Below are 26,175 nucleotides of genomic sequence, written 5' to 3'. Positions count from 1 at the left end.
AGGCACAGGTGACCTTGGTGACTAGAATGATAGAACTTGGAGTTGGAAGTTTCCTTTGCAATGGATGGATCACAGCTAAAGGCTAGAGGAGCCTTTTACCAGCTTCAGTTGGTATGACAGCTGCATCCATTCCTGGACCAATGATGGTTTGGGCACTGGTAGACCCAGGGATGGATTACTGCACTGCAGTCTGTGTGGGGCTTCCCTTGGACTCAGCAGCTAGTGCATCTTGTTGACAGCGTATCTGCTGTGGGAGCAGAACTGGCTGTCAGTATGCACTGGGGCACAGTTCAATATTTTTTCTTTTAGCATTTGAGTCCCTAGTCATCTTGGGTCGAGGACTCTAGGTCATCTAATAATAATAATAATTTTTTTTTATTTATACCCTGCCCTTCCCGGTTCAAAGACCGGGCTCAGGGCAGCTAACAACAAATTTAAAACACTTAATTGTAAAAGCAGCATAAAATACAGTATAAAAACATGAATAACAATAAAATTCAAAGTTCAGAAATTTAGGAGAAATCCATCGAATAAGCATTAGATAATCCCCAGGGCTAGCTGGCTGAGTTGGTCTTACTTGGGCCAGCGTGGAGGCCAGGGGAGAATTAGCTGTAGGGTCTCAGAGCGGGTGATCTTCATAAAAGGGGAGGGGGAGGGAAGAGAAGGGAAATAAAAGATCAGGCTGAATTCAAATTAAAGGCCAGGCAGAATAGCTCTGTCTTACAGGCCCGACGGAAGGAGGTTAAATCCTGCAGGGCCCTGGTCTTATGGGACAGAGCATTCCACCAGGTCGGAGCCACCACTGAGAAGGCCCTGGCCCTGGTGGAGGACAGTCTGACTTCCTTAGGGCCCAGGACCTCTAAACTATGATCATTCATGGACCTTAAGGTCCTCTGCAGGGCAGACCAGGAGAGGTGGTCCCGTAAAGATGAGGGCCCTAAGCTAAGGGACCACCTCACCCCTATTGATCCTTCCCTGGACCTTGCACTCCTCAGGTGGGGGCACTGCAGAGAGAAATGTACACCCCGGAGGTGTGCTTAGCATGTATTAGAAACTGGGCTTTTAGTGTTGCGGTCCTTGCTCTCTGGAATCAATTGCCAGCTGAAATGAGCCAAGCGCTGAGCCCATTGATATTTAGGCAGCTGCTAAAGAAAGCTTTTGCTGAAGTCATTTTACGGCATATTAATTGCAGAAATGGCTTTCTTGCTTTTCATTTATTGAGTTTGCAGTCTTTTGTGTCTTATCTCACTGTGCACTGCTTCAGTGGTTTTGGTTGCAACGTGGCTTTATAAACCCAACAAGGCTATTTGCCAGAGTTTAGCACAGCACAGACCCACGTTTGCTCCCCTTAAAGGTAAAGGTAAAGGGACCCCTGACCATTAGAAGAAGAAGAAGAAGAGTTTGGATTTGATATCCTGCCTTTCACTCCCCTTCAGGCGTCTCAAAGCGGCTAACATTCTCCTTTCCCTTCCTCCCCCACAACAAACACTCTGTGAGGTGAGTGGGGCTGAGAGACTTCAAAGAAGTGTGACTGGCCCAAGGTCACCCAGCAGCTGCAGGTGGAGGAGCGGAGACGCATTAGGTCCAGTCGTGGCCAACTCTGGGGTTGCAGCACTCATCTTGCTTTATTGGCCGAGGGAGCCGGCGTGCAGCTTCCGGGTCATGTGGCCAGCAGGACTAAGCCGCTTCTGGCGAACCAGAGCAGCGCATGGAAACGCCGTTTACCTTCCCATCAGAGCGGTACCTATTTATCTACTTGCACTTTGACTTGCTTTTGAACTGCTAGGTTGGCAGGAGCAGGGACTGAGCAACAGCAGCTCACCCCGTCGCGGGGATTTGAATCGCCGACCTTCTGATCGGCAAGTCCTAGGCTCTGTGGTTTAACCCACAGTGCCACCCGCGTCCCTTAAGCCCTTCAAAAAGCAAGCCACAACTCTCCTTGTGGCTACCAATACATGCCCCATCACTGTTGGGTTTGGCCTGTTACTTTGCTCATTTCACTAAATATTGCGTCCCAGAATTTTGCCACCTTGACGGGGCCATCACATGGGGATGCATGATCCTTGTGTTACAGCGCCTCCTAAGCATCGTCATGCACCACTTCTGGGTAGAAGCTGAGACAAGACCTAGAGGGGGACTTGTGGTTGTGAGCAGTAACCCGGGTAGATGCCTTGCTTGTTTCAGCGGCTTGCCCCAGGGGAGCAGCCAAGCGAGAGCAAGTATCAGGCAGGTCCAAAGTCCATTTTTGGGGCCTAATCCGGAAAAAAAAGCTCAACAACTTTGGTCGGCCCTCACACATTCTTTACTTCATCAAATCCGGCCCTCTTTGAAAAAAGTTTGGGCAATAGCTGTCAATGTTTCCCTTTTTTAAAGGGAAATTCTCTTATTCTGAGGGATACGGGTGGCGCTGTGGGTTAAACCACAGAGCCTAGGACTTGCCAATCAGAAGGTCGGCGGTTTGAATCCCCGCAATGACGGGGTGAGCTCCTGTTGCTCGGTCCCTGCTCCTGCCAACCTAGCAGTTCGAAAGCACGTCAAAGTGCAAGTAGATAAATAGGTACTGCTCTGGCGGGAAGGTAAACGGCGTTTCCATGCGCTGCTCTGGTTCGCCAGAAGCGGCTTAGTCATGCTGGCCACATGACCCGGAAGCTGTACTCCGGTTTCCTCGGCCAATAAAGCGAGATGAGCGCCGCAACCCCAGAGTTGGCCACAACTGGACCTAATGGTCAGGGGTCCCTTTACCTTTACCCTTATTCTGAATAGGATTCCTCGTAAGAAAAGGGGAAAGTTGACAGCTGCGGTTTGGGCATCCCTGGAGTATCGGCATTTGCACACTCCTTGTTTGCAGTGCGCAACAATCAGATGTGCATATGCTGCCCACAGGCTTTTGCAGATGTGAGTGCATTATGCAACAATTCCCTTCCTTCCTCCACGGCGAGAGAGGGTGAGCATGCCGTTTATCTTTCTTGCTTGAAGGCTCCTTCTCCACCTGCATCAGAAGCAGACCAGGTGCGTTGGCAGCTAGCAATGAATGCCTAGCATATGCTTGTTGCTTGCAATGCAAGAGGCTGCTGTTGAAGTGTGAGAGTGTTAGCAGCTGTGGGTTACTGGGAGGCGGCCTATATAGACTGAGCTCAAAGCCCAAGCCTTATTCAGATTGGATTGCTTTATCCAGCTGTAAAGTGCCCCCTGCCCCCGTGCTTTTTAGCATCAATAAAGGAGATGCCAAAAAAGAAAAAGAAAAAAGAATTTAAGGAGCACATTGCTGCAAGCATAAAAGATCAACAATAATCCTTTTAGACACATTGCTGGAATGAGAGACCAGTTAGGGAAGCAGCCGGACCTTTGGATGATAAAGGCAGGCTAGGTAAAGGTAAAGGGACTCCTGACCATTAGGTCCAGTCGTGGCCGACTCTGGGGTTGCGGCGCTCATCTTGCTTTATTGGCCGAGTGAGCCAGCATTCAGCTTCCGGGTCATGTGGCCAGCAAGACTAAGCCGCTTCTGGCGAACCAGAGCAGCGCACGGAAACGCCGTTTACCTTCCCGCCAGAGCTGTACCTATTTATCTACTTGCACATAATAATAATAATAATAATTTATTATTTGTACCCCGCCCATCTGGCTGGGTTTCCCAGCCACGCTGGGCGGCTTCCATAGAAACCAAAAATACACTAAAATGTCAGACATTAAAAACTTCCCTGAACAGGGCTGCCTTAAGATGTCTTCTGAATGTCAGGTAGTTGTTTATCGCTTTGACATCTGGTGGGAGGGCGTTCTACAGGGCGGGCGCCACTACCGAGAAGGCCCTCTGCCTGGTTCCCTGTAGCTTTGCTTCTCGCAATGAGGGAACCGCCAGAAGGCCCTCGGCGCTGGGCCTTTAATGTGCTTTCGAACTGCTAGGTTGGCAGGAGCAGGGACCGAGCAACGGGAGCTCACCCCCTCACGGGGATTCGAACCGCCAACCTTCTGATCTGCAAGCCCTAGGCTCTGTGGTTTAACCCACAGCACCACCCGCGTCCCAAAGGCAGGCTAAGGTGTGCTAAAGGAGGAGGTCGCTGGGCGGATTCTTTGCACCTGCCTTCGCAGCAGAGAGACGCAGAGCAGATTCACAGGAAGGGAGGAACCGAGGCAAATAGTGGAGACAAAGTTGTAGCCCTAATAGGCAAAATGAAAACCGCCAAACCGCCAAGCCTTGGTGCCATCTACCCAAGAGCTCTTAAAGAATGCCAGTGTGACATTGCTGACCTTGTAACAAAAATACGTAGCTTGTCCCTCAGATCATCCTCTGCCTCTATATCAGAGGATAGGAAAGTAGCCAATGTAGTGTCAATTTTAAAAAGGGGGAGATCCTGGAAATGTCAAGCCGGTGTGCTTAACCTCTGTCCCAGGAAAACTGGTGGTTGTTGGGAGATTGAATTACCCTAAACGGCCCCGGTCCAGTAGACCTGAAGGAGCGTCTCCACCCCCACCATCCAGCCCGGACACTGAGGTCCAGCGCCAAGGGCCTTCTGGCGGTTCCCTCCCTGCGAGAAGCCAAGTTACAGGGAACCAGGCAGAGGGCCTTCTCGGTAGTGGCCCCCTCCCTGTGGAACGCCCTCCCATCAGAAGTCAAAGAGATAAACAACTACCTAACATTCAGAAGACATCTTAAGACAGCCCTGTTCAGGGAAGTTTTTAATGTCTGATATTTTTTTTTTTAAATGATATTTATTAAAGTTTCAATAAAAGATTAAACATAAAACATAAAAAAGAAATACACAATTCAAAATATACAATACATAATCTAAAAGAAAAAAAAATAGAGAAACAAGAAAACAAAAGACAAAAAAAAAAAAGTAGAACAATTAAAAACAATATCACCTTTTCGTCTCCATTTTTAAATTTACTTATTTTCTGGACCTCCTCGTACCTCCCTCTTTTGTATTCCAGTTCAAATTGTTTGTCCAGCAATTTCTTTCCCTCTTTTTTTAATCCCAATCTTAACTCTTAATATAATATAACATTAAAATTTTACCTTTTAAGAACCAAATTTCCATTTCCTTAAACTTTTTTAATCCTAATCCTTAATCTTAATCTATCCATAATTTTAAATCCTAAACAGCTGGAAGCCACTTATTTTTAATCCAACATCACTCTAACATTCTTTAATTTTGCAATGTTTCTGCAGATAGTCTTTGAATTTCTTCCAATCTTCCTCCACCGACTCTTCTCCCTGGTCACGGATTCTACCAGTCATTTCCGCCAGTTCCATATAGTCCATCAGTTTCATCTGCCATTCTTCCAGTGTGGGAAGCTCTTGTGTCTTCCAATACTTTGCGATGAGTATTCTTGCTGCTGTTGTTGCGTACATAAAGAAAGTTCTATCCTTTTTTAACACCGTTTGGCCGACTATGCCCAGGAGAAAGGCCTCTGGTTTCTTCAGGAAGGTATATTTAAATACCTTTTTTAATTCATTATATATCATTTCCCAGAAAGCCTTAATCTTTGGGCACGTCCACCAAAGGTGAAAAAATGTGCCTTCAGTTTCTATACATTTCCAACATTTATAATCGGGCAAATGATAATGTCTGATATTTTAGTGTATTTTTTGTTTCTATGGAAGCCGCCCAGAGTGGCTGGGGAAACCCAGCCAGATGGGCGGGGTACAAATAAATTATTATTATTATTATTATTATTATTATTATTATTATTATTACCACCGAGCATGAAGAACAAGCCTCGCTGAACCAGCATGGCTTCTCACCAACCTATTAAGTTATTTGAGAATGTCAACAAGTGTATGGATGTGAGCTTGCTGACATTGTGTACTTAGGCTTTTGACAAAGTAACTCACCAAAGACTCTTGAGTAAGCTTAGCAGTCAGTCATAGGATAAGAGGAGAGGTCCTCGTGTGAGCCAACAATCGGTTACGAAGCAGGAAACAGAGTGGGAATAAATGGACAGTCCTCCCAATGGAGGGATGTAGCAAGTGGTGTCTCCCAAGGATCTAGGCCTTTTGGCTAGTTCATAAATGAGCTAGAGTTTGGGGTGAGGCAGCCAAGTTTGCCGACGATACCAATTTTATCATGGAGCTTAAAGTAAAAGAGGGCTGCAAAGGAACTCCAAAATGATCTTTCCAAACTGAGCCAATGGGTAAATGCAACTCATTGCAAGCAAGTGTAGAGAGATGCAGGGCAAACAAAACTTAATTTCACATATACACTTGTGGGATCTGAACTTGCAGCGACTGACTCTCCCCAAATGAACCCACCTGGACCTTGCAATCATCCTCTGAGACCCTTCTTTGTGTGCCTCCTCCACGAGGGGTCCGGAGGGTAGCAGCACGAGAACAGGGCCTTTTCTGTGGTGGCTCCCCATTTGTGAGATGCTCCCCCCAGGCAGGCTCACCTGGCACCTTCATTATGCACCCCTATTAGGCACCAGGCAAAAACGTCCCTCCTCTCCCAGGCCTTTGGTTAATTAATCTCTGACCTTCTTAACTGTGTGTGTGTAAGGTTTATAGTTTTTGTTATGTTATTTTTGTGTGTGTTTTCATACTGTGATCTTTGGATGAAGAGTGGTATTTAAATTTAGTAACTAATAAGTTACTAAAATTTAGCTTGATGAAGATGCTGACCTAGGGTGCAGCAGCTATGAAAAACCCAAATTCCATGCTAGGGAGAATTAGGGAAAGAAACTGAAAATAAACTGCTGTCATACAAATCTGTGGCGTGACTGCATTTGGAATAATGCGCAGTGTTTTTGGGGAGCTTTCAAAGAGGATTAGACAAACGACAAATTCATGGAGGGTGGGGGGGGGGGAAGGCTCTCAGTGGCCACTAGCCACAATGGCGATGTCTGTTTTTCAACATTTTGGATGAACCGCCAGCAAAGTATTGTGATGCACTGACATATCACAATGTCTGAAATAAGGATGGAAACTACCGTGTTTTTTGCTCTATAAGACGCACCAGACCACATGACGCACCTAGTTTTTGGAGGAGGAAAACAAGAAAAAAAATATTCTGAATCCCAGAAGCCAGGACAGCAAGAGGGATCGCTGCGCAGCGAAAGCAGGGTATATTGTCCTGGCAACTGCTACTATTTAAGGGTCTAAAATGGATGCAATTTTTACTTACCTTTAACGTTTTGCTACAACTGTTAATTTTATAGTAGAGAGCAACAGGCGCAGAAGGAATCATGAAAGAAACGATGACTGGCTTAATGGGTTTCCCCCGCATCGGGATTTTTTTACGTAGCGCGGGCACGCCTTGTGATTTGCAATATGTTGCCGTGTCAAATATTTATGGAGCCATTACGATGATGCAGACTTCAAACCGGTTTTGGTCAATGTAGCGATACATCACCCAGCCCAGCTCCGAGCAGTGAACAGAGGGGATGATGGAGACAGGGCCTAGACTACTCACAGGACCCACTTAATGCGAAATCAAAGAGTCCTGGGAGCTGAGAGCAACCAGTGAGGAGACCCCTGTTTCCTGGAGTGGTTTATCAATAGAACCCTCTTCCCAGGAAGATCTGGGAGGGAAATAGGGGTCTTCCAAAGGTTCCTAGAACTCTTTTTTGGAGAGGCTAGGACTGTTAAGAGACGCGGGCGGCGCTGTGGGTTAAACCACAAAGCCTAGGGCTTGCCGATCAGAAGGTCGGTGGTTAGAATCCCCGCGATGACGGGGTGAGCTCCCGTTGCTCAGTCCCTGCTCCTGCCAACCTAGCAGTTCGAAAGCACGTCAGAGTGCAAGTAGATAAATAGGTACCGCTCCGGCAGGAAGGTAAACGGCGTTTCCGTGCGCTGCTCTGGTTCGCCAGAAGCGGCTTAGTCATGCTGGCCACATGACCCGGAAGCTGTACACCGGCTCCCTCGGCCACTAAAGCAAGATGAGCGCCACAACCCCAGAGTCGGCCACGACTGGACTTAATGGTCCATTTACCTTTACCTAAGACTGTTTAGAGTGATATCCTAGTGCTTTTAACTGTATGACATGAATATGGCCTCAAAGAGTCAGAATTTCATAGAATTGTAGAGTTGGAAGGGAGTTTTGCTGTTAAGGAAATGATGGGATAAAAGGCTGCAAAGCGTTGGGTAAGACTTCATAGGTAATGGTAATGGTAATGTAAAGGACCCTGGACGGTTAAGTCCAGTCAAAGGTGATTATGGGGTTGTGGTGCTCATCTCGCTTTCAGGCCGTGGGAGACGGCGTTTGTCCGCAGGCAACTTTTCCGGGTTGTGTAGCCAGCAGGACTAAACTGCTTCTGGTGCAACGGGACTCCGTGACGGAAACCAGAGCACACGGAAACACCGTTTACCTTCCCGCAGGAGCGGTACCTATTTATCTACTTGCACTGGCGTGCTTTCAAACTGCTATGTTGGCAGGAGCAGGGACAGAGTGGTGGGAGCTCACCCCGTCGCGGGGATTTGAACTGCTGACCTTCTGATCGGCAAGCCCAAGAGGCTCAGTGGTTTAGACCACAGTGCCACCCGCATCCCTAGAAGATTTCATAGACCTGTGGAGGAAGAAGGAACGAACCCCTGAGGGTCCTCATTCCACCCCACCGGTTGTAAAACCTCCCTGGAAAGAAATAAAAATGGTTGCCCCAATCAGATCCCTCTTGCCTCCCTCCGCCCACAACCCCCCCACCTTTCAAACAATTCTTCAGTTTTTTTCAGACAATCTTCCTTTAATACAAAGTCAATATATATATCTACATAAACAGTGGCATGGAGACCACTTAAACTGTTTCATTTCGAAATAACAGTGTGATAGCAACAGGGTCTTGCTTTCATACAAAGGAAGGGAGAAAAAGAATTTTTTTTATTTTTTAAAAAATGGGGGTGGGGAATAAAAAATAAAAGGTTGGCACACCCAGTTGCCCCCCTCCAACCTCTCCTCTTCCTCCCAAACATCTACCAATATATATGTCCTTAAGGAAATGTTAGGCAACATTGTGGGGAAGGGAAATCTCAAAGACCCCCCCCCCCTTTATCAATATTATCAAGCTAGTAAGTTGCTGCTGGATCATCCTGTCCTCAGCCCACCATTGCCCGGGGGTGGGGGGTTTAACCTAGCTGCAAAACTGCAAAACTGAGGAGTGGTGTAAACGGAACCCAATATGTTTAGGGCAGGCTTCCTCAACCTCGGCCCTCCAGATGTTTTTGGCCTACAACTCCCATGATCCCTAGCTAGCAGGACCAGTGGTCAGGGATGCTGGGAATTGTAGTCTCAAAACATCTGGAGGGCCGAGGTTGAGGGAGCCTGGTTTAGGGTGTGTGGTGGGTTAAGCTGTACCCTTTGGTACGCCTTGGCTTCTTCGCTCGGTACTGTAGGAAAAGAAAATATTGCTGCAGGGGTTGGGGAGAAGAGATCGGTTTGTTTGTTTTTTACCGCTGTCCAAAAGGTCTTGCTGCCTTAATCCAGAGAACATGTGGGAAGTAGCAAAAGCCACTGTTTTACAGCCTACGAAGCTCTGGAGTGGCCGGGGGGGGGGGCAGCGTTTCAGCCTCAAAACAACCCTGCGAGGTAGCTTAGGCAGAGAGGCAGAGAGAGAGAGAGAGAAAGAAAAAGAAAAAGAGAGATACTGGCCCAGTGCCACTCAGTATGTCTCTGTTAAGGCTGAGCAGGGTTTCGAACCGACATTCAGCACATCCAATAAACTGTCCCATTTTGCAGCGGAAAGCTCTTCCTATGACCCCCCCCCCCCGCGAATGCAGCCCTCCAAGCAGTTAATGGCGATCAGCAAACACCTTGTTTTTTGTTTTTGTTTTTTTACAGCCCCTTTTAGTAAAGGTAGAGGGACCCCTGACCATTAGGTCCTGTCGTGACCGACTCTGGGGTTGCGGCGCTCATCTTGCTTTATTGGCTGAGGGAGCCGGCATACAGCTTCCGGGTCATGTGGCCAGCATGACTAAGCTGCTTCTGGCGAACCAGAGCAGCGCACAGAAACGCCGTTTACTTTCCCGCTGGAGTGGTACCTACTTATCTACTTGCACTTTGATGTGCTTTCGAACTGCTTGGTTGGCAGGAGCAGGGACCGAGGAACAGGAGCTCACCCCGTCACGGGGATTCGAACCGCCAACCTTCTGATCAGCAAGTCCTAGGCTCTGTGGTTTAACCCACAGCGCCACCTGTGTCCCACCGTGCTGGCTAAAAGCAGGGTGTTTGCTACCGCCTTGCAAAGTGGGCAGACTCCCAAGTACAGTTCTCTGGATTCATGTCTGTCGTGGTGGCGGACGGGCGCCTGGTTTAAAATGTTCCGTTTTGCCATTGGTCAAGCATACAAAATGCAGGCTGCCGGAGCGGGGAACGCAACCCCCCCCCCCAAAAAATTAAAGTGATGGATCCTGTCTGTGCTCATCCCTCACGCCCCTTATTGGCCAAGCCCCTTGGAAAAGGAAGAAAATAATAAACAGCTAACAACAACAAGAAGCGTAATTCTTTTTTTAAAAAGAAAAGAAAAACGGTGAAGGTTTGTTTGTATGTGAGCAAGTTAAACCTTTCTTCTTCTTCTTCATTTCTTTTCAAAATGGTAAAAAAAACCGCAAGATGTAAAAGTAGCAATTATAATCATACGTCATTCCCTGCCCCCCCCGCCCAATCTTATCTCACACAGCCATTACACATAACGTTTCTACAGTGAAAAAATAGACTGTCTTTGAACATAATATGAACAAATAAGTAATTTGCTTTTTTTTTTTGCTTTTTTTGTGTGTAAATTCGTTGACTGATATTCTCCTGTAATTTTTTTTACATGTTTTTTTAAAAAGGAAAAAAAAAATACACTATTTTAAAAAGAGAGAGAGAGAGACTCAAAATAAAAAAAAATATGAATGCCACTTGCTAGAGATACATGAACATCTCTTTAAAGAGAGCCACTTGCAAGGTTCTCTCCAGCCCCCCCCCCGCCCATTTCTATAAGTCCTGGGTCCTGCCTGTGGGCTGCAGATGGGAGATGATCTTTTCCTCTGTTGATGGTCCCCTCAGCCTTGACAACAACAACAAAAAAATCCTCCCCTTTTTTCAAAAGATCCATCCTGTTCCAGGGGCCTCTGAAAAAATTCACCATTTTTCTCTTTGGCATCTGATGGAAGAGATGGGGAAGGGCACAAAAGACACCCCCACAAAAAAATACATGGTTTTGCAACAGGAAAAGGGGGAAAAAAAGGTCAGCTTTTGATGTGCTAATGGAATCATGTGGCCTTTTTTTTTTAATTTTTAAAAAGGTGTTTCATAACCTCCACCCGTGAGAGTAAAAGGCTACGAGGGAGCGGAAATGAAACCGAAGAGATGTTGGTTTAATTTTGTGTGGGGAAGGGGGTCAAGTGAAAAAGGGTGTTTGTGGAGGAGGAGGAGGGAGGGAGTGTGTTTTCCTGACTGAGAGACATTTTGGGTCCCTGATTGTTCCTTATTGCAGTTTTTATTTCGACATAAAAAAACCGTGGAATCATAAGGATGTGGAATGTTCCAAGTTTTCGAAAGGTGAGAGATACATGACCGTGTGTGTTTGAGGAACCCCACACTCATTGCTTTTCTTCTAGGAAAAAGGGGTGCTGGTACGGTGTACCCCCAGAAAAAAAGCACACCCCACCTTTCTGCAGGTTGGCAAAACATATATCCACCATTGAAATCAGAGGTTGCAATCCCCTCCAAAATAAAATAAAAGAGAATGCTTGCTGGGTGAAAGATTGGCTCAGTTGGTGCTCAAGGCTGGCTGATTCTTGCTTTCTGTCCCAAACCCTCTTTTTTTTCTCTCTCTCTCTCTGTTCCTGTCTGCAAAAAAACATCAACAACCCTGCGAGTGGCTTCCTCTAAAACTCACCAACTAGATTAGTATGCAAACCGAACTCTTAAAACGCGAGTGTGCCAGGGGCCATGCTTGTCGTTCCTCGCCGGCCCCCGCCTGGTTCGTTCTTCCGTTTGGCTGCTTTCAAGGTGTGTGTGTGTGGGGGGGGCGCTCTCTTGCTCTCTCTCTCTCTCGGATGTTTGTTTGTTTCAAAAATCCCGCCGAAGCTCTTGGGGTCCGTCCGGGACCGCTCCCCCACGCCGCAAACACCACATGAGGTAAGAACGACAAGTTCACCACTTTTAAAGAGAAAATGGGGAAGGGGGGGTGGACACTCTCCATCTGAGCCGCGTCAGGGCAGGAGAGAGAGGGAGCTGGAGGCAGCCCCAGAGGGGCAGGGTTTGCTGGGGGGGGGCGCGGAACTGCTGGCCGCTTCACTAGCTGATTGTCCCCCCCACTGTAGCATCCAAAACCGGGGCAGGGGCACAGGCGGCAGCTTCCTTCGGAATTCAGTCTGCGATTTTCTTTTTTTCCTAATAGAAAAAGGTCAAAGTTCACCTCTCTGGCTCGAAAAGACCTTCCAGGACTGCAAGTGGTCAGAGTCCGTGCAACGGATGGCTTTGTTTTTTGTTTTTCTGTTTCAGAGTTGGCGTTTTGTTTTGTTTTATGTTGCATAGTGATCAAAACTGCCCAGGTATTCCAGCGCCGCCTGGTAACAGAACTGATATTCATCCTGGAAGGAAATAAGGAAAGGGCAAGTCACGCCTCATGTTACGTCCGCTTCATGGTACGTTTTTTCAGGTTACGTCCTGCGGCGACCCGGAAGTACCGGAAAGGGTTTCACCACTCGCGCATACGCAGAAGCGCAAAATGACGTCATGCGCATGCGCAGAAGCGGTGAATCGCAACCCACGCGTGCGCAGACGTGCTGCTACGGGTTGCGATCTTTTCACGTTGCGAACGGGACTCCGGAACGGATCCCGTTCGCAAACAGAGGTACCACTGTTACTCTTTTTATTTTATTGATATACCCCACCGCCCTTCATCTTAAGATCTCAGGGTGGATAAAAACACAAGGTGAAAGAACAAATAGATAGTTAAAACAAAAGCAACAAAGCGGTAACACCCCCCCTTCCCACAAACACATTTAAAAGCCTGTAGAATATCAATCAATCAACCCAAGGTCTGGTTGAAGAAGAAACATTTTTGCCTGGCGCCTAAAGATATAATGAAAGCGCCAGACGAGCCTCCCTGGGGAGCGAAGAATGAATGAAGTCCAGGTTTTTATAATTATTATTATGAATAACCAGCCTTCCCTTCCGCCAAAAAAGTGAAAAATAAGTACAGTGAATACTGATTGTTGCCAAGAATTTTTATTTCTGCCCATGCTGCAACGTGATGTTGCGCTAGAGCAACGCAGGGAAACTTATATTGATTGATTGCACTTAGCTCAAAGGGGCATATACGTGGCTGTCCCCCACCTCATTTAATCCACAACAACTCTGCGAGGTAGCTTAGGCCGACTGGCCCCAGGTCACCCAGCAAGCTTCATTGGCATTTCTCAAACTTGGGTCTCCAGCTCTTTTTGGACTACAACTCCCATCATCCCTAGCTCTCAGGACCAGTGGTCAGGGATGATGGGAACTGTAGTCTAAACACAGCTGGAGACCGGAGTTTGAGAAACACTGCTCTAACAACTAACCCAACTGCTGTTACCATAAAGCACCAATGCTGCAGCAAGCAAAGGCTCTAGCAGCTCAGCCAGCTGCTTGTGGCTGGAAAGCCAGACAGGATGTTTGTGACTGTTGCCATGGAAACAAAGGGGCAGTCCATTCTGTACTGAGCACCGGATGTTAGCTCAGTGTGTGTGTGTCATATGACCCGTACTGGATGTACTTGGGAGGAGTTTTCTCCTTGCTGTTGTTGAGTGCAGACATGATTCTCTGTACTGATGTAAGAGGCAGAAATAAATGATGTAAATAGTTTTCTGTCTGCTTCTTTCCCCTCCCTGGGGACACCAAAGGGGAGAGAGGAAGAACGGTGTGTTCCTCTCATACATCTGAGAAGAATCGCCGGACCTCGCCTGCTTATCAGCAGAGGTTGGGAGACGCAGGGAGGTCGACAGGAATATCTGCCGGTGCCTACGCTTGTGGCACATTCCTCTGACCCAGGCAGAATTCCAACAGTGGCAGCCTTCGGATGGTTGCGATTCATCAGACATCTGCATGAGAGGCTGGTGGATTGTCCTCCTCTGCTCCAAGGAGGAAGAGAAGCGTCTGAAAGCAGCCAGAGGCTCCACAGACAGCTGATGGAAAGAAGAGGTGTTTTCCAGAGCAACAAAGTTCAAGGTATGCTGCATTTCGGGCTAAAAGTGTGAACGCAGGAAGATTAATTCCCTGGTTCACGGAGCTGCGTTTCAAAGAAAACAAAAGCTCCGGAGGAAGAGGCCTGCAGCTTGAAGGCTGAAGCCTGCATACCACAAATTTTTGTGGTAGATAAGAAGTCCTATTGGAATGCATTGTTGCTAGGTAACGGTCCTGGAAGTTACTGGCAAAGGGGCTGGACTCTGAGTGTGAGCCTGGGAAAGCGAAACAAAATCAGAGAATGTTTTGGCTACAAGGTTTACGAGCTCTTGGAAGGGACTTTTCAATAGCAGCCTGAGTTTAGCTGCCAGGTGCAAAGAGCGTAAACAATTTGCAGTTTGCTGCGTGAGAAAGAAAAAAACGACTGTTGGATTTTACAGTTTGTTTGACATTGGAGGTGAGAGAGGCTTGGCTTCAAGATGGATGCCAAGAAAGGAGCTTTGCCTTGCCCACCTTCCTTATCCAATGACAATTATTCATCTTGGTCTGTAAAGATGAAGGCCCTGCTGCAGAATCAGAGGCTTTTTGATGTAATTGAAAACCCCATCCCTGCAGCACCAACCAGAGGTTGGGAGTCACAGAATGTAAGGGCCAGGACTGCTATAATTCTATGTGTCTCAGATGATCAGTTGGTGCATGTTCAGCATTTAGAAAATGCGAAAGAGGTTTGGGACACGCTGCGTACAACGCATCAGAGAGATGCTGGTTCTTCAGCGTTGCTGTATTTTGAGAAATTGACCAATCTGAGACTTGCGCCTGATGGAGATGTTCAAGCGCACCTGACAGAAATGAAGTTTCTGCGTCAACAGATGGTGGAACGCAATTTCCGTCTTCAGGAGGAAGTGTTTTGCTTCATGATGATAAACAGCCTTAGCCGCACCTACAAGGTTGTTGCCAGTCAGCTTGGTTCCCTACCGGCCGCGCAGCTGACCGCGGAGAGAGTTTGTGCTGTGGTCCTGAATGAACACGACAGACTTGCTGCACTGGAAGAAAAAGACAGGGGGAGGGAAGAACAGAGTTCTAATTCCCCCACTGCTGATGCTACTGGAGAGCATGGTGTAGCATTGAGTGCTGTCCGATGCTACAATTGTGGGCAGACTGGGCATCTACAGCGAAACTGTAAGAAGCCGCGCCAGTCAAGAGGAGCAAAGAGCAGCTCTACGAAGCCTGAGGCGTCAGGCAAAAGCCGTACCAAGTGCCAGGTGAAACCTGCAAAGGCTATGATGGCGAAAGGAACCACGCCAGATGTTGGGAACGCATTCATAATCGACACGGGCTGTACAAAACATTTGTGCCCGCACAGAGGACTATTTTCGACGTTGAAGAAGCAAAGCTTCACTGTGAAACAGGCCAACGGTCAGGAGCTGGAAGCGACTGGAATTGGGACTGTGTATCTTGAGAGTCTGAACTTGACTATAAATGATGTTTACCTGGTTCCAGAACTGAGATTTAATCTGCTGAGCGTGTCGCAGATTGCAAAGAAAGGACTGAAACTGTCCTATGATGCTAAAAGCTGCAAGATCTACAAAGATGGAGAACTGTTTCTTACTGCCAAAGAGAAAGATGGACTGTATTTGTTGACTTTTGATCAAAGTGATTACATGAAATGTAATTCTTCTGATGTTTCTAACGAAATCTCTCTTGCAGGGGTGACTAAGACCAAGAAGGTCGACAGAGCATTTCAGCGGGTGTATGCTGATGTGATTGGTCCTCTAGAACCATCTAGAGGCGGTGCAAAGTATTACCTTGTGTGTGTGGATTGTTTCACTAATTATTCTTGGGTTTATATGATGGAGAAACCGCAAGAAACTTTAGAAAAGTTTCAGGAGTTTTGTGACAAGGTTAAAAGTATGCATGATGCTAACATTGATTGTCTTTTCACAGATGACAAACAAGTTTTTCTGTTACAGAAGTTTCAGAAGTTCCTGGATGGAAAAGGGATAGACCACAAAGTTGCAGTCTCGCAAGAAGCGTGGAACAGGGGGGTCTGTGTGAAAGTGAACAAAGAATTGCAAAAGGGGATGCATGCGCAATTGCTGAGTTCACATTTGCCACATGAATATTGGGCCGAATCGCTAGCGTCCTATCTTCATGTGTGGTTGAGAAAGGTCTCAACAGAGTTGGGATGTTCTCCTTTTGAGAAGCTGTTCAATAGAAAACCTTCTGTTGCCTATTTTAAGGTTTTCGGGTCTCATGTGAGAACAGAAGCTCCAGGTGGTGTAAAGAATGCCAGAGGCATTTTTGTGGGTTATGAAAAGGGTCTCTACAGAGTAATTTTGTCTGAATCTGGTCAGGTGATTCTCACAAAGTTCCTAGAGAGTGCTCCAAAGCAAGAGCGGATAGTACAGACATTTCCCACAGGAAACGATTCTGATGATGATGATGATGAGTTTGATCTTATTGAGTTCAGTAGTACTGATGATGACAGCGATAGCTCAGACAGCTCAGTTGTCACAGTCATTGAGAGGAAATCTCACACAATGGATAGACCTTCACAGGTAAAGGAAGAACCACTGATTGCTACTGGTTCTCAACAGAATCCAAAGGTTGAACCAGTGAGCACAGAGGATCAGAACCTCATAGGTAGGTCTGAGAGAGCAACGAAGGGTGTACCACCCAAGAGGTATTCAAAGGAGTTTGCTAACCTTGCATATGTTGCTGTTGTAAACGACCAAGGACAGATTGAAGCTGTGTCTGAGTCAGAGACAAAGGCACAACAGAGAGTTGTTAACCGAGGTAATGCGAAGTCACACAACCAGAGAGGTACATTGGTTAAACCAGTGGCGGGTAGTTCCAAGGGTGGAACTGAAACAACAGGGGAATGTTATAAATATAACAACTGTTTGTTTTCTTCTCTGGATGACGCTTTGCTCGCAGCACACATTGATACTTTAGGGGGAGTATGTTACCATAAAGCACCAATGCTGCAGCAAGCAAAGGCTCTAGCAGCTCAGCCAGCTGCTTGTGGCTGGAAAGCCAGACAGGATGTTTGTGACTGTTGCCATGGAAACAAAGGGGCAGTCCATTCTGTACTGAGCACCGGATGTTAGCTCAGTGTGTGTGTGTCATATGACCCGTACTGGATGTACTTGGGAGGAGTTTTCTCCTTGCTGTTGTTGAGTGCAGACATGATTCTCTGTACTGATGTAAGAGGCAGAAATAAATGATGTAAATAGTTTTCTGTCTGCTTCTTTCCCCTCCCTGGGGACACCAAAGGGGAGAGAGGAAGAACGGTGTGTTCCTCTCATACATCTGAGAAGAATCGCCGGACCTCGCCTGCTTATCAGCAGAGGTTGGGAGACGCAGGGAGGTCGACAGGAATATCTGCCGGTGCCTACGCTTGTGGCACATTCCTCTGACCCAGGCAGAATTCCAACAACTGCATCATCCCTTACTACTTCGGAGCAGGAAGAGCAGTCGGCTGCAAAGGAGGCTGCCGGCTTTGGCCACTCTGCCGCACAGCCTTCCTTCCTGTTGTGACTGCACAGCTGCTGAAGGGAATCCCTGCCCCAACTCTGCCACTCCAGAGGTGGCAGGAAGGCTGCCTCTCGCCCCCGCGGCCAGGCAGAGGAGTCCTGCTCCCTGAGTCCAGCCAGCAGGGAGGAAAACACACCCTTTCCCTTTGTTTACCTCCGTCTGCACCATGGCAGGCCTCTGCGTCCGAAGCATCTTCACTGTCTGGAAGATGTCCACCACGCCCTCATAGCGCATTCTCTCCAGGACGATGCTGAGGGTGATGAAAACGCCGGTCCTGCCCACACCAGCGCTAATGAAGGAGAAAGGGAAACATCGTGGAATTGGAAGGGACCCCGCGCTTTGGACGCGACGCTCGGAAACCTCCCTGGGAAGAACCGGGAGTGTGTCCCCCCCCCAAAAATCAGCTCCCTCCTGACCCCCCATCTTTTAAAGCAGGCACGTCCGACTTTGAGTAGGGTGTGATCTACAATCCAATATCAAAAACTGACAGTGATCCACCAGTCTCCGAAGTCATTTAAGTTGAATGAATGGATGAGATTTCACAGATACAGTAGTTATATTTGGATATCGTCACGAGAGATCCAAACAGTTGTTAGATGGACAAGTACGATACGATACGATAATCTTTATTGTCATTGTCCCGTACAGAACAATGAAATTGAAAATCTACATCAGACATTCAAAAACCAACAAGGAAGGTGGGGGGAAACGCTGTCTGATTTGTTTAGTTTCTTCCCCCTCCTTCCCTCTGTGGTTTCTGGTGAAACGGCTGCTGTGCACCAGAAAAATGCCAACAAGCAAGTCTTGTTTAAGGCTGCTTATTTCCTTACATGCAGATCTGTCTGTTTGGATATCTGAACCTTTTGGTGTGTAGTGCAAGGCTTGGGCATGCTACGCAGACTCGTGTTTGGATAAGTGAATCTTCGCATAACCAACCTCTGGATAGCAGGAGCTGTGTGTATGTTTAAAACAAACAAACACGAATCCTAACAATGCCAAAAAAGGAAAAAGCTATCACCACTGTTGCCTGTGCAAAAATAAAAAACCAAAAACCGGATTGCAAGAGACGAAACGTGACAAGCTGGTGAATTTCTGCTGCACATGTCTCTCTCCGCACCCAAGACGACTGACACAGACTTCTCTCTCAGGACCAAGTAGGAGCCTGAGAGTGAATAGCTTGTCAACTTTGCCGTCCTCCTAGTCGCTTGGCTGGTCTCGCTCGCTTCCTTGAGGCGCAGCTCGAGAGGCGAGCGGGAGAACGAGGCGGGGGTGTGTGTGGAGAGGGAGGAAGGTGCTGGCTCACACAGACAATATATATTCCGTACGACGACTTAGCAACTGCGATGCTAAGTCTGAAAGCCAGCAAGCCAAGGGCTTGGACGGGGAGCCTTTAATCTCTCCAGTGGTGCGATTAATCAACTAAGGCTTTAATCGCAGATTAACAACAAGCCACTGCCCAGGGGATTTGGTGCTCTTGAAGGAGTTTGGCGGGGTGGGGAGCAAAATAATAATTCAGAGGAGGACCGGTGCTTCTGTGGGCATAAATTGGACAGGGCGGGGGGGGGGGTAGAAAGGGGTCTCTGTCTGTGACACTTAGGGAGAGCTACTCCTTTGTTGGTCATCGCATGTTTTGAGGCACCAATCCCACCCTGGAGTCCGTAATAAAGCCAGCAGCATCCGGCCGTTAAGGCAGAGTAGATGGGAAAGTTGTGGCCATCAGTCGCTGCTGTTTAGGGGCCTCTTGGGGGCATCGGTTGAATCACTGCAATGCACTCTATGTGGGGCTGGTCTGGAGCCTGCAGCCAGTGCAGAACATGGCGGTTAGACTGCTTCTGGGGGCAAATTACCGGCAGCGTATAACACCCTGATTGCGGGATCTGCACCGGCTTCCAATTTGCTCCCGGCCCAAGTTTAGGTGTTCGTCCTGACAGCTGAGGCCTATACAACTCAGGATAGCAACCTTTTTATCTAGACAAACCTTTAGAAAGCTTGCATGAGTTTTACTCTAGCCTACTGTGGCTTTTGGGATGCGGGTGGCGCTGTGGGTTAAACTACAGAGCCTAGGACTTGCCGATCAGAAGGTCGGCGGTTCGAATCCCCGCAATGACGGGGTGAGCTCCCGTTGCTCGGTCCCTGCTCCTGCCAACCTAGTAGTTCGAAAGCACATCAAAGTGCAAGTAGATAAATAGGTACCACTCCGGCGGGAAGGTAAACGGCGTTTCCGTGCGCTGCTCTGGTTCACCAGAAGCGGCTTAGTCATGCTGGCCCCATGACCCGGAAGCTGTACGCCGGCTCCCTCAGCCAATAAAGCGAGATGAGCGCCGCAACCCCAGAGTCGGTCAAGACTGAACCTAATGGTCAGGGGTCCCTTTACCTTTACCTTACTGTGGCTTTTACTTTCTAAATCATGGCTGCAATTTTTAAAGTGACCGTTTTATTGTTTTATCTTTTTTGTTTTTGCAAACTGGTTTGAGGGTCATCATACCCTAAAATATGTTAAGGATTTCGCCTGGTTGTAAATGTTTTTAATTATCTTGTGTGCGAATTACCACAGTGAATTATCTTGTGTGTAAATTACCACAGTGCTTAGAAGGCAATTAACAAATTGATGATATTATTATTATTATTATTATTATTATTAATATTATTTAAAGGTAAAGGACCCCTGGACGGTTCAAGCCAGTCAAAGGCAACTATGGGGTTGTGTCGCTCATCTCGCTTTCAGGCTGAGGGAGGCAGCATTTGTCTGCAGACAGGTTTCCGGGTCATGTGGCCAGCAGCACTGAACCGCTTCTGGCACAACAGAACACTGTGACGGAAACCAGAGCGCATGGAAACGCCGTTTACCTTCCTGCCAGAGCGGTACCTATTTATCTACTTGCACTGGTGTGATTTCGAACTGCTAGGTTGGCAGGAGCAGGGACTGAGAAATGGGAGTTCACTCCGTCGTGGGGATTCGAACCGCCGACCTTCCGATCGGCAAGCCCAAGAGACTAGGCCAAAATTGTGGAAACCTTTTTGGAAAAAGTGCATTTCTTAGGTTTGATGGCTCATAACACCACTTTTTTTTTTGGAGTAACACCATAAAAGTATATATCAATGGAAAGATAATTTTAATTTTTTTTAAAAAATCTTAAATGATACAGAAAATTGAAATAAAATAAACAAACAAATACAAAATTAAACTACATGTACACCCAACACTGCAAATACAAACCCTACTACCCCCGTGACTTCCCTCCACCACGACTCGACTTCCTTTAGCTCAAATTCAAATACTATCATTGCATTCTTTGGATAACACATCTCTTATAGCCATTTCTAATTATTGTTCTCGCTTGTACTTTACATACTTAATCCATGCATATCAACAAATTCTTTTTAGAGCAGTGTTTTTCCATATACTCCTCAAAACATCTGAGGTTTGATGGCTCATAACTCCACTTTCTTCGGGGGGGGGGGGATGTGACACCATAAAAGTATTTATCAATGGAAAGGTGATTTAATGAAGACTGTAACGCAACAAAGTTTGTTCAATTATCTGTGTTCTATCAAAAGTTATAGCCAAATAACCAGAAAAAAGGAAGCACAAGTTGCTTAGGTTGATATGCAGTTTTTGTTCATTTGAATGCAGCCAGTGAGCATGGGTGTTTAGAGCGCCAATCAGGTGTTATGTGCCATCAAACCTCGGAAATGCACTTTCCCCAAAAGGTTCCACAATTTTGGCCACTAGTGGAGGAAATAGAGAGCGAGGGGGAGGAGTCCGAAGGAAATGTCAGCGATGACAGTGGTCCGAGGTCTCTGAGTCTTTCCAGCGAATCGGAAGATTCACAGAAAGGGGCTCCCATGGTCAGAGCAAGGGGGGTGCCTAGGGGGACACCCCAGGAAGAAGGGGCCAGAGGGGACTCAGAGAGCAGCAGTTGGAAATCAGGACCAGCGTCCACACCAGAGTGCAGTAGGGGGGAGGAGTCCCAGGCATCGGGATCAGGCGGCGCACTGCCAGTGGGAGGACATGAGTCAGGATTGGCCACGCCTCCATCGGGGAGCGAGGAAACGGTCGAGAGGAAGGTTGAAGGCTGGGCGCGCGCGCCAAGTTCAAATGTACAGGAGGGCGGCGCAGTTGGCAGCCCGGATAGGGAGCCAGGTCCCAAAGCCCGCCGAAAAGAGGGGGAGGAGTCAGGGGGGTCAACGTCAGCGTCAGAAGAATCCAGGAAGGAAGGGACCCCGGGGGGTAGCAGGACCCAGAGGAGAAAGGAGAGACGGAAGAGGTGGAGTAAGGCTAGAATCTTAAACTGGTGTACAGGGGGCGGAGACTCAGATGGAGCTTCGCCGATCTAACCCCTAGACGTAGAGCTGGGGCGCTGCGGCTTGAAAATGGAAACTGTACTTCAATAAAGACTTTTGTACATTACTGCCGGCTAGCGTTGGTCCTCTGTGAGCTGGGACCTGGAGCCAGCTCTGACAAATGCTTTTCATAGGGGTAGTGAGGGGGGGGCATTGGGGATGAGTCTGCGGGACCTAGTGGGTGGTGGCCCCCCAAAAAGTTCAGAAACCACTTGGCACCATTAGAAGCTGGCCTTGAATAACTGCCACCACCCTCAAATTAAGAGGAAGAGAGGGAGACAAAGGATACACAATAAAAAGTCAGAAGCTGCATTTTGGGGCTAAATCCTGTGCTAATGCCAAGGATTTAGGGAGGCGGGAAACTCCAGCTTCCCATCCAATCAGGAGACAGCCCATCCACAGAGGCTTAAGCTTAGCATCAAAGGATGGCTGAGCAGCCGTCTTTCCATTCCAAGGTGCAAATTAAGCAGGAGGAGAATTTGCAATGGATTATTTCCTTTCGCACAGTTTGTGTTGCTGGTTCCAGGATTGCTCCTGGCTCCTCAACTGCTGCCTGCGAAGGGGCTTACCTGCAGTGGACGGAGATGGGCCCGTCTTGGCCAAACTGCTCCTTAGTTTTATGCACCTGCCCGATGAAATCAATGAAGCCTTCGCCGGACTTTGGCACGCCTTGCTCTGGCCAGTCCGTGAACTGGAACTGGCGCACGGTCCGTGACTGGCCATCCTGGGGGTGGAGAAGGGGGATGGAGAAGGGGAGAGGGAGGAAAAAACACAACACCTCTCTGTTAGGCTGGGGTGGAAATGCAAGGGAATGAAATTGAGTTTGAATCCTGTAAGCAGGAAAGCGAGATTTTTGAGAGCTGAGCGATGGCTGTAGACTTGAGCAAATTTGATTTGGGTTCTTTCAAACCCCCAGCTGGCTGGCGTTTCCTCCGCAGCCAAGCTGGCCCTGCCTGTGGAGGATGAATAAAAGATTTTAATTTAACTGTATTGCTTTTTCCTCCCACTCTCCCTCCTTCTCAGGGGCAAGGGGCAGCCTACAAGGCTACTTCTCTTCCAATTGGCTCAGATTTTCGGCCCTCCCTTAAAAAGTCTGCATGAAAACCCACCGGCCTTCTAACACATGCACATTTTGGGAGATGCAATTTCCCCTAATGCAATAAAGTTTTGACTGTTATATGCATTTCCATGCACACTTGACATCAGGGCGTTTTTTTTTGTTTCGTTTTGCATTTTTGCACACGAAGAACTGCATGGCAACATTTGGAGAAGTGCAAATTTCAAATCATTTGTTAGGCCTGCACATCGTTTTGAAAAGTGTGACCTGGGTAAATTCACATTTAAATGTGAAACGAATTGAGTTCCCTCCATCTCTTTATGTACGCCAGCCATCCTAAGCTCCTTTTTGTAGCAAGGGCAGGCTGTCCTGTATGTTTTCTGTGTGCGCTTAAACAGCCACACACACGAACAACAGGAAACCATTTCCAATCAGACACTTTCTGTACAACTGGCGACGGTGTGTTCGCGCATCCCAAAACGTAATAATCTTTTGAAATGAGTTCAAAGAAATTACGCAGTGGGAAACAGGCGGCTGCTAGGAGGAAACGCAGCAGCGGCTCCATCGCCAGAGCTCACGCAGTACGAATTGCGGGGGGCCTTGCATCGTGGCGGAGAAAAATTGCGATAAGCCGACAGGAAGAAAAACAACATCATCAGAACAGCCAGCGAGGGAGAGAGGTTAGCAAGAGAGTTGCATTGTTTCAAGAGAAAACAGACGAAGTTGAGGGAGGACCAAATCTCGGGAGTTAAGAACATCTGCCAGGCATGCAGAAGGTATCCGTTTCAATCCTCAGCATCTCTAGGCAGGGAGAAATACCTGAGTCCCAAACATTTGGCAAACCCTCACTGTGATCAACTCCTGCCCGGAAACCTATGTGGATCCAGGATTGGGACTCAGCTGCAAATAAAACACTTTAAGTGTGCTTTAAGTGCAATATACAACGTGTGACACTAGATGGCGATGATGAGCCTTATGGAAAATTCAATCTACAGTAGTACCTTGGAAGTCGAACAGAATCCGTTTAGGAAGTCCAAAATGTTCGGAAACCAAAGCGCAGCTTCTGATTGGCTGCAGGAAATTCCTGCAGCCAATCAGAAGCCGTAGAAGCCCCAACGGACATTCGGCTTACAAAAATAGTTCACTCACTTCCGGGTTTGCTGAGTTTGAGAGCCAAAACGTTCGACTCAACCAAGTACAAATGTATTTTTAAAAAGGCTTTTAAAATAGCGTTTTCCGAACGTTTTTTAAATGTGCGTGTAGATCCAACCTTGGCCTCCACAGTCACTTACGGACTCACTGCTAAGACCTAAGCTCAACATCAAAAAAACGAAGATCATGGCCACTGGTCCCATCACCTCCTGGCAAATAGAAGGGGAAGAAATGGAGGCAGGGAGAGATTTCACTTTATTGGGCTCCATGATCACTGCAGATGGTGACAGCAGTCACGAAATTAAAAGACGCCTGCTTCTTGGGAGAAAAGCAATGAAAAACCTAGGCAGCATCTTAAAAAGCAGAGACATCACCTTGCTGACAAAGGTCCGTATAGTTAAAGCTCTGGTTTCCCCAGTAGTGATGTACGGAAGTGAGAGCTGGACCATCAAGAAGGCTGATCGCCGAAGAATGGATGCTTTTGAATTATGGTGCTGGAGGAGACTCTTGAGAGTCCCATGGACTGCAAGAAGATCAAACCAATCCATTCTGAAGGAAATCAGCCCTGAGTGCTCACTGGAAGGACAGATCCTGAAGCTGAGGCTCCAAGACTTTGGCCACCTCATGAGAAGAGAAGACTCCCTGGAAAAAACCCTGATGTTGGGAAAGATGGAGGGCACAAGGAGAAGGGGACGACAGAGGATGAGATGGTGGGACAGTGTTCTCGAAGCTATGAACATGAGTCTGACCAAACTGCGGGAGGCAATGGAAGACAGGAGTGCCTGGCGTGCTCTGGTCCAGGGGGTCACGAAGAGGCGGACACAACTAAACAACAACAAAGTTTAGGCTAAGTCTGCTGCAACTGGATTTCTTATGCACAGGGCCAATCCTGAATGTATTGGATTTGTGGCCATTATGCTCATTTGCCTTTAGTAAACTGCATGAAATGCAATTGCCTCTGGTCTATTTTGGGGGGAATCTTGCAACGTGTTTAAGTTTTTACTCTGCTAACTGTATGCTGGAATCTGCTCTGGATCAATATTGAGGAGAATTTGGTGACAATATGGCCCCAAACTAACCAATGGCCTTCCTGAGCACCAACGGCGCTGAGTGTGGACTCACCCTGGCATCGGTGACCTTGAACTCCCGGAGGATGTATTGAGGCATGTTGTATTCAGCCATGGGGTCGACCACAAAGTACTGGTACCGGGCGGACCTCTCAGCTGGCCAGTATTGGTGGCACTTTTCCTGTTGGCCCAAAGAGAAGGAATCACACCCTCTTCATAGCTCAGCTTTCGCCATATGCTAGAGACACACCCCTTCACCCTGGCCTTTTGTGGACAGTCAAGAGCAGCCGTTTAGCAGCAAACTCAGGCGGACACGGTCCTTTCACAAGAGTCATCGAGCCATGCCCCCTGGCAACCACACCCCTCTTAAGATCACACAGCCTTCTAAGCTTATACATAATCTTATAATCACCGTATTTTTCGCTCTATAAGACGCACCCGACCATAAGACACACCAAGTTTTTGGAGGAGGAAAACAAGAAAAAAAATATTCTGAATCCCAGAAGCCAGAACAGCAAGAGGGATCGCTGCGCAGCGAAAGCAGCAATCCCTCTTGCTGTTCTGGCTTCTGGGATAGCTGCGCAGCCTGCATTCGCTCCATAAGACGCACACACATTTCCCCTTACTTTTTAGGAGGGAAAAAGTGAGTCTTATAGAGCAAAAAATATGGTACTAAATAACAACAATTAGCATTGCGACGATCAGGGGATATCTGCCTTTCAGCTTGATCAATTTCCTCTGCACGGTTGATTTGGAATCCTCCAATAATCCTAATTTTAAAGAGTGCTTTCCTTGGTGTTCCAGCGTAGGTAACAAAACTTGGCACGCCCTTCTCTTGAAACGGAAGGAACCTTGTCTTTTCGGCGTTCCTAAATGGATTAACTCCGGACTTCAGAGGACAACTCCTTGCTGTTCTCCAGAACGACCCAAGGAGCCCATCCTT

At 47.6% G+C, this 26,175-nt stretch overlaps 1 protein-coding gene across 11 annotated transcripts in view; it reads right to left on the bottom strand.

Moving 5' to 3' along the window:
• Positions 1–12,292: 12,292 nt before the first annotated feature.
• The window catches only part of PTPRS (protein tyrosine phosphatase receptor type S), a 186,295-nt gene continuing 172,412 nt past the window's right edge, over positions 12,293–26,175 (bottom strand). For all 11 annotated transcript variants that reach the window (XM_080988706.1, XM_080988712.1, XM_080988710.1 and 8 more), the window contains 4 exons: positions 25,288–25,413; positions 22,526–22,680; positions 17,766–17,901; positions 12,293–12,505 (listed from right to left, as the gene is read on the bottom strand). In XM_080988706.1, coding sequence (XP_080844832.1) covers positions 12,437–12,505; positions 17,766–17,901; positions 22,526–22,680; positions 25,288–25,413 — 486 coding nt within the window. In that variant the 3' untranslated portion in view covers positions 12,293–12,436. The remainder of the gene's footprint in view (positions 12,506–17,765; positions 17,902–22,525; positions 22,681–25,287; positions 25,414–26,175) is intronic.

This window comes from Podarcis pityusensis (genome assembly GCF_964106645.2).
Source record: "Podarcis pityusensis genome assembly, chromosome: 18".
In the NCBI taxonomy this organism is placed as follows: Eukaryota; Metazoa; Chordata; class Lepidosauria; order Squamata; family Lacertidae; genus Podarcis; species Podarcis pityusensis.
This window is presented reverse-complemented; position numbering and strand designations above follow the sequence as displayed.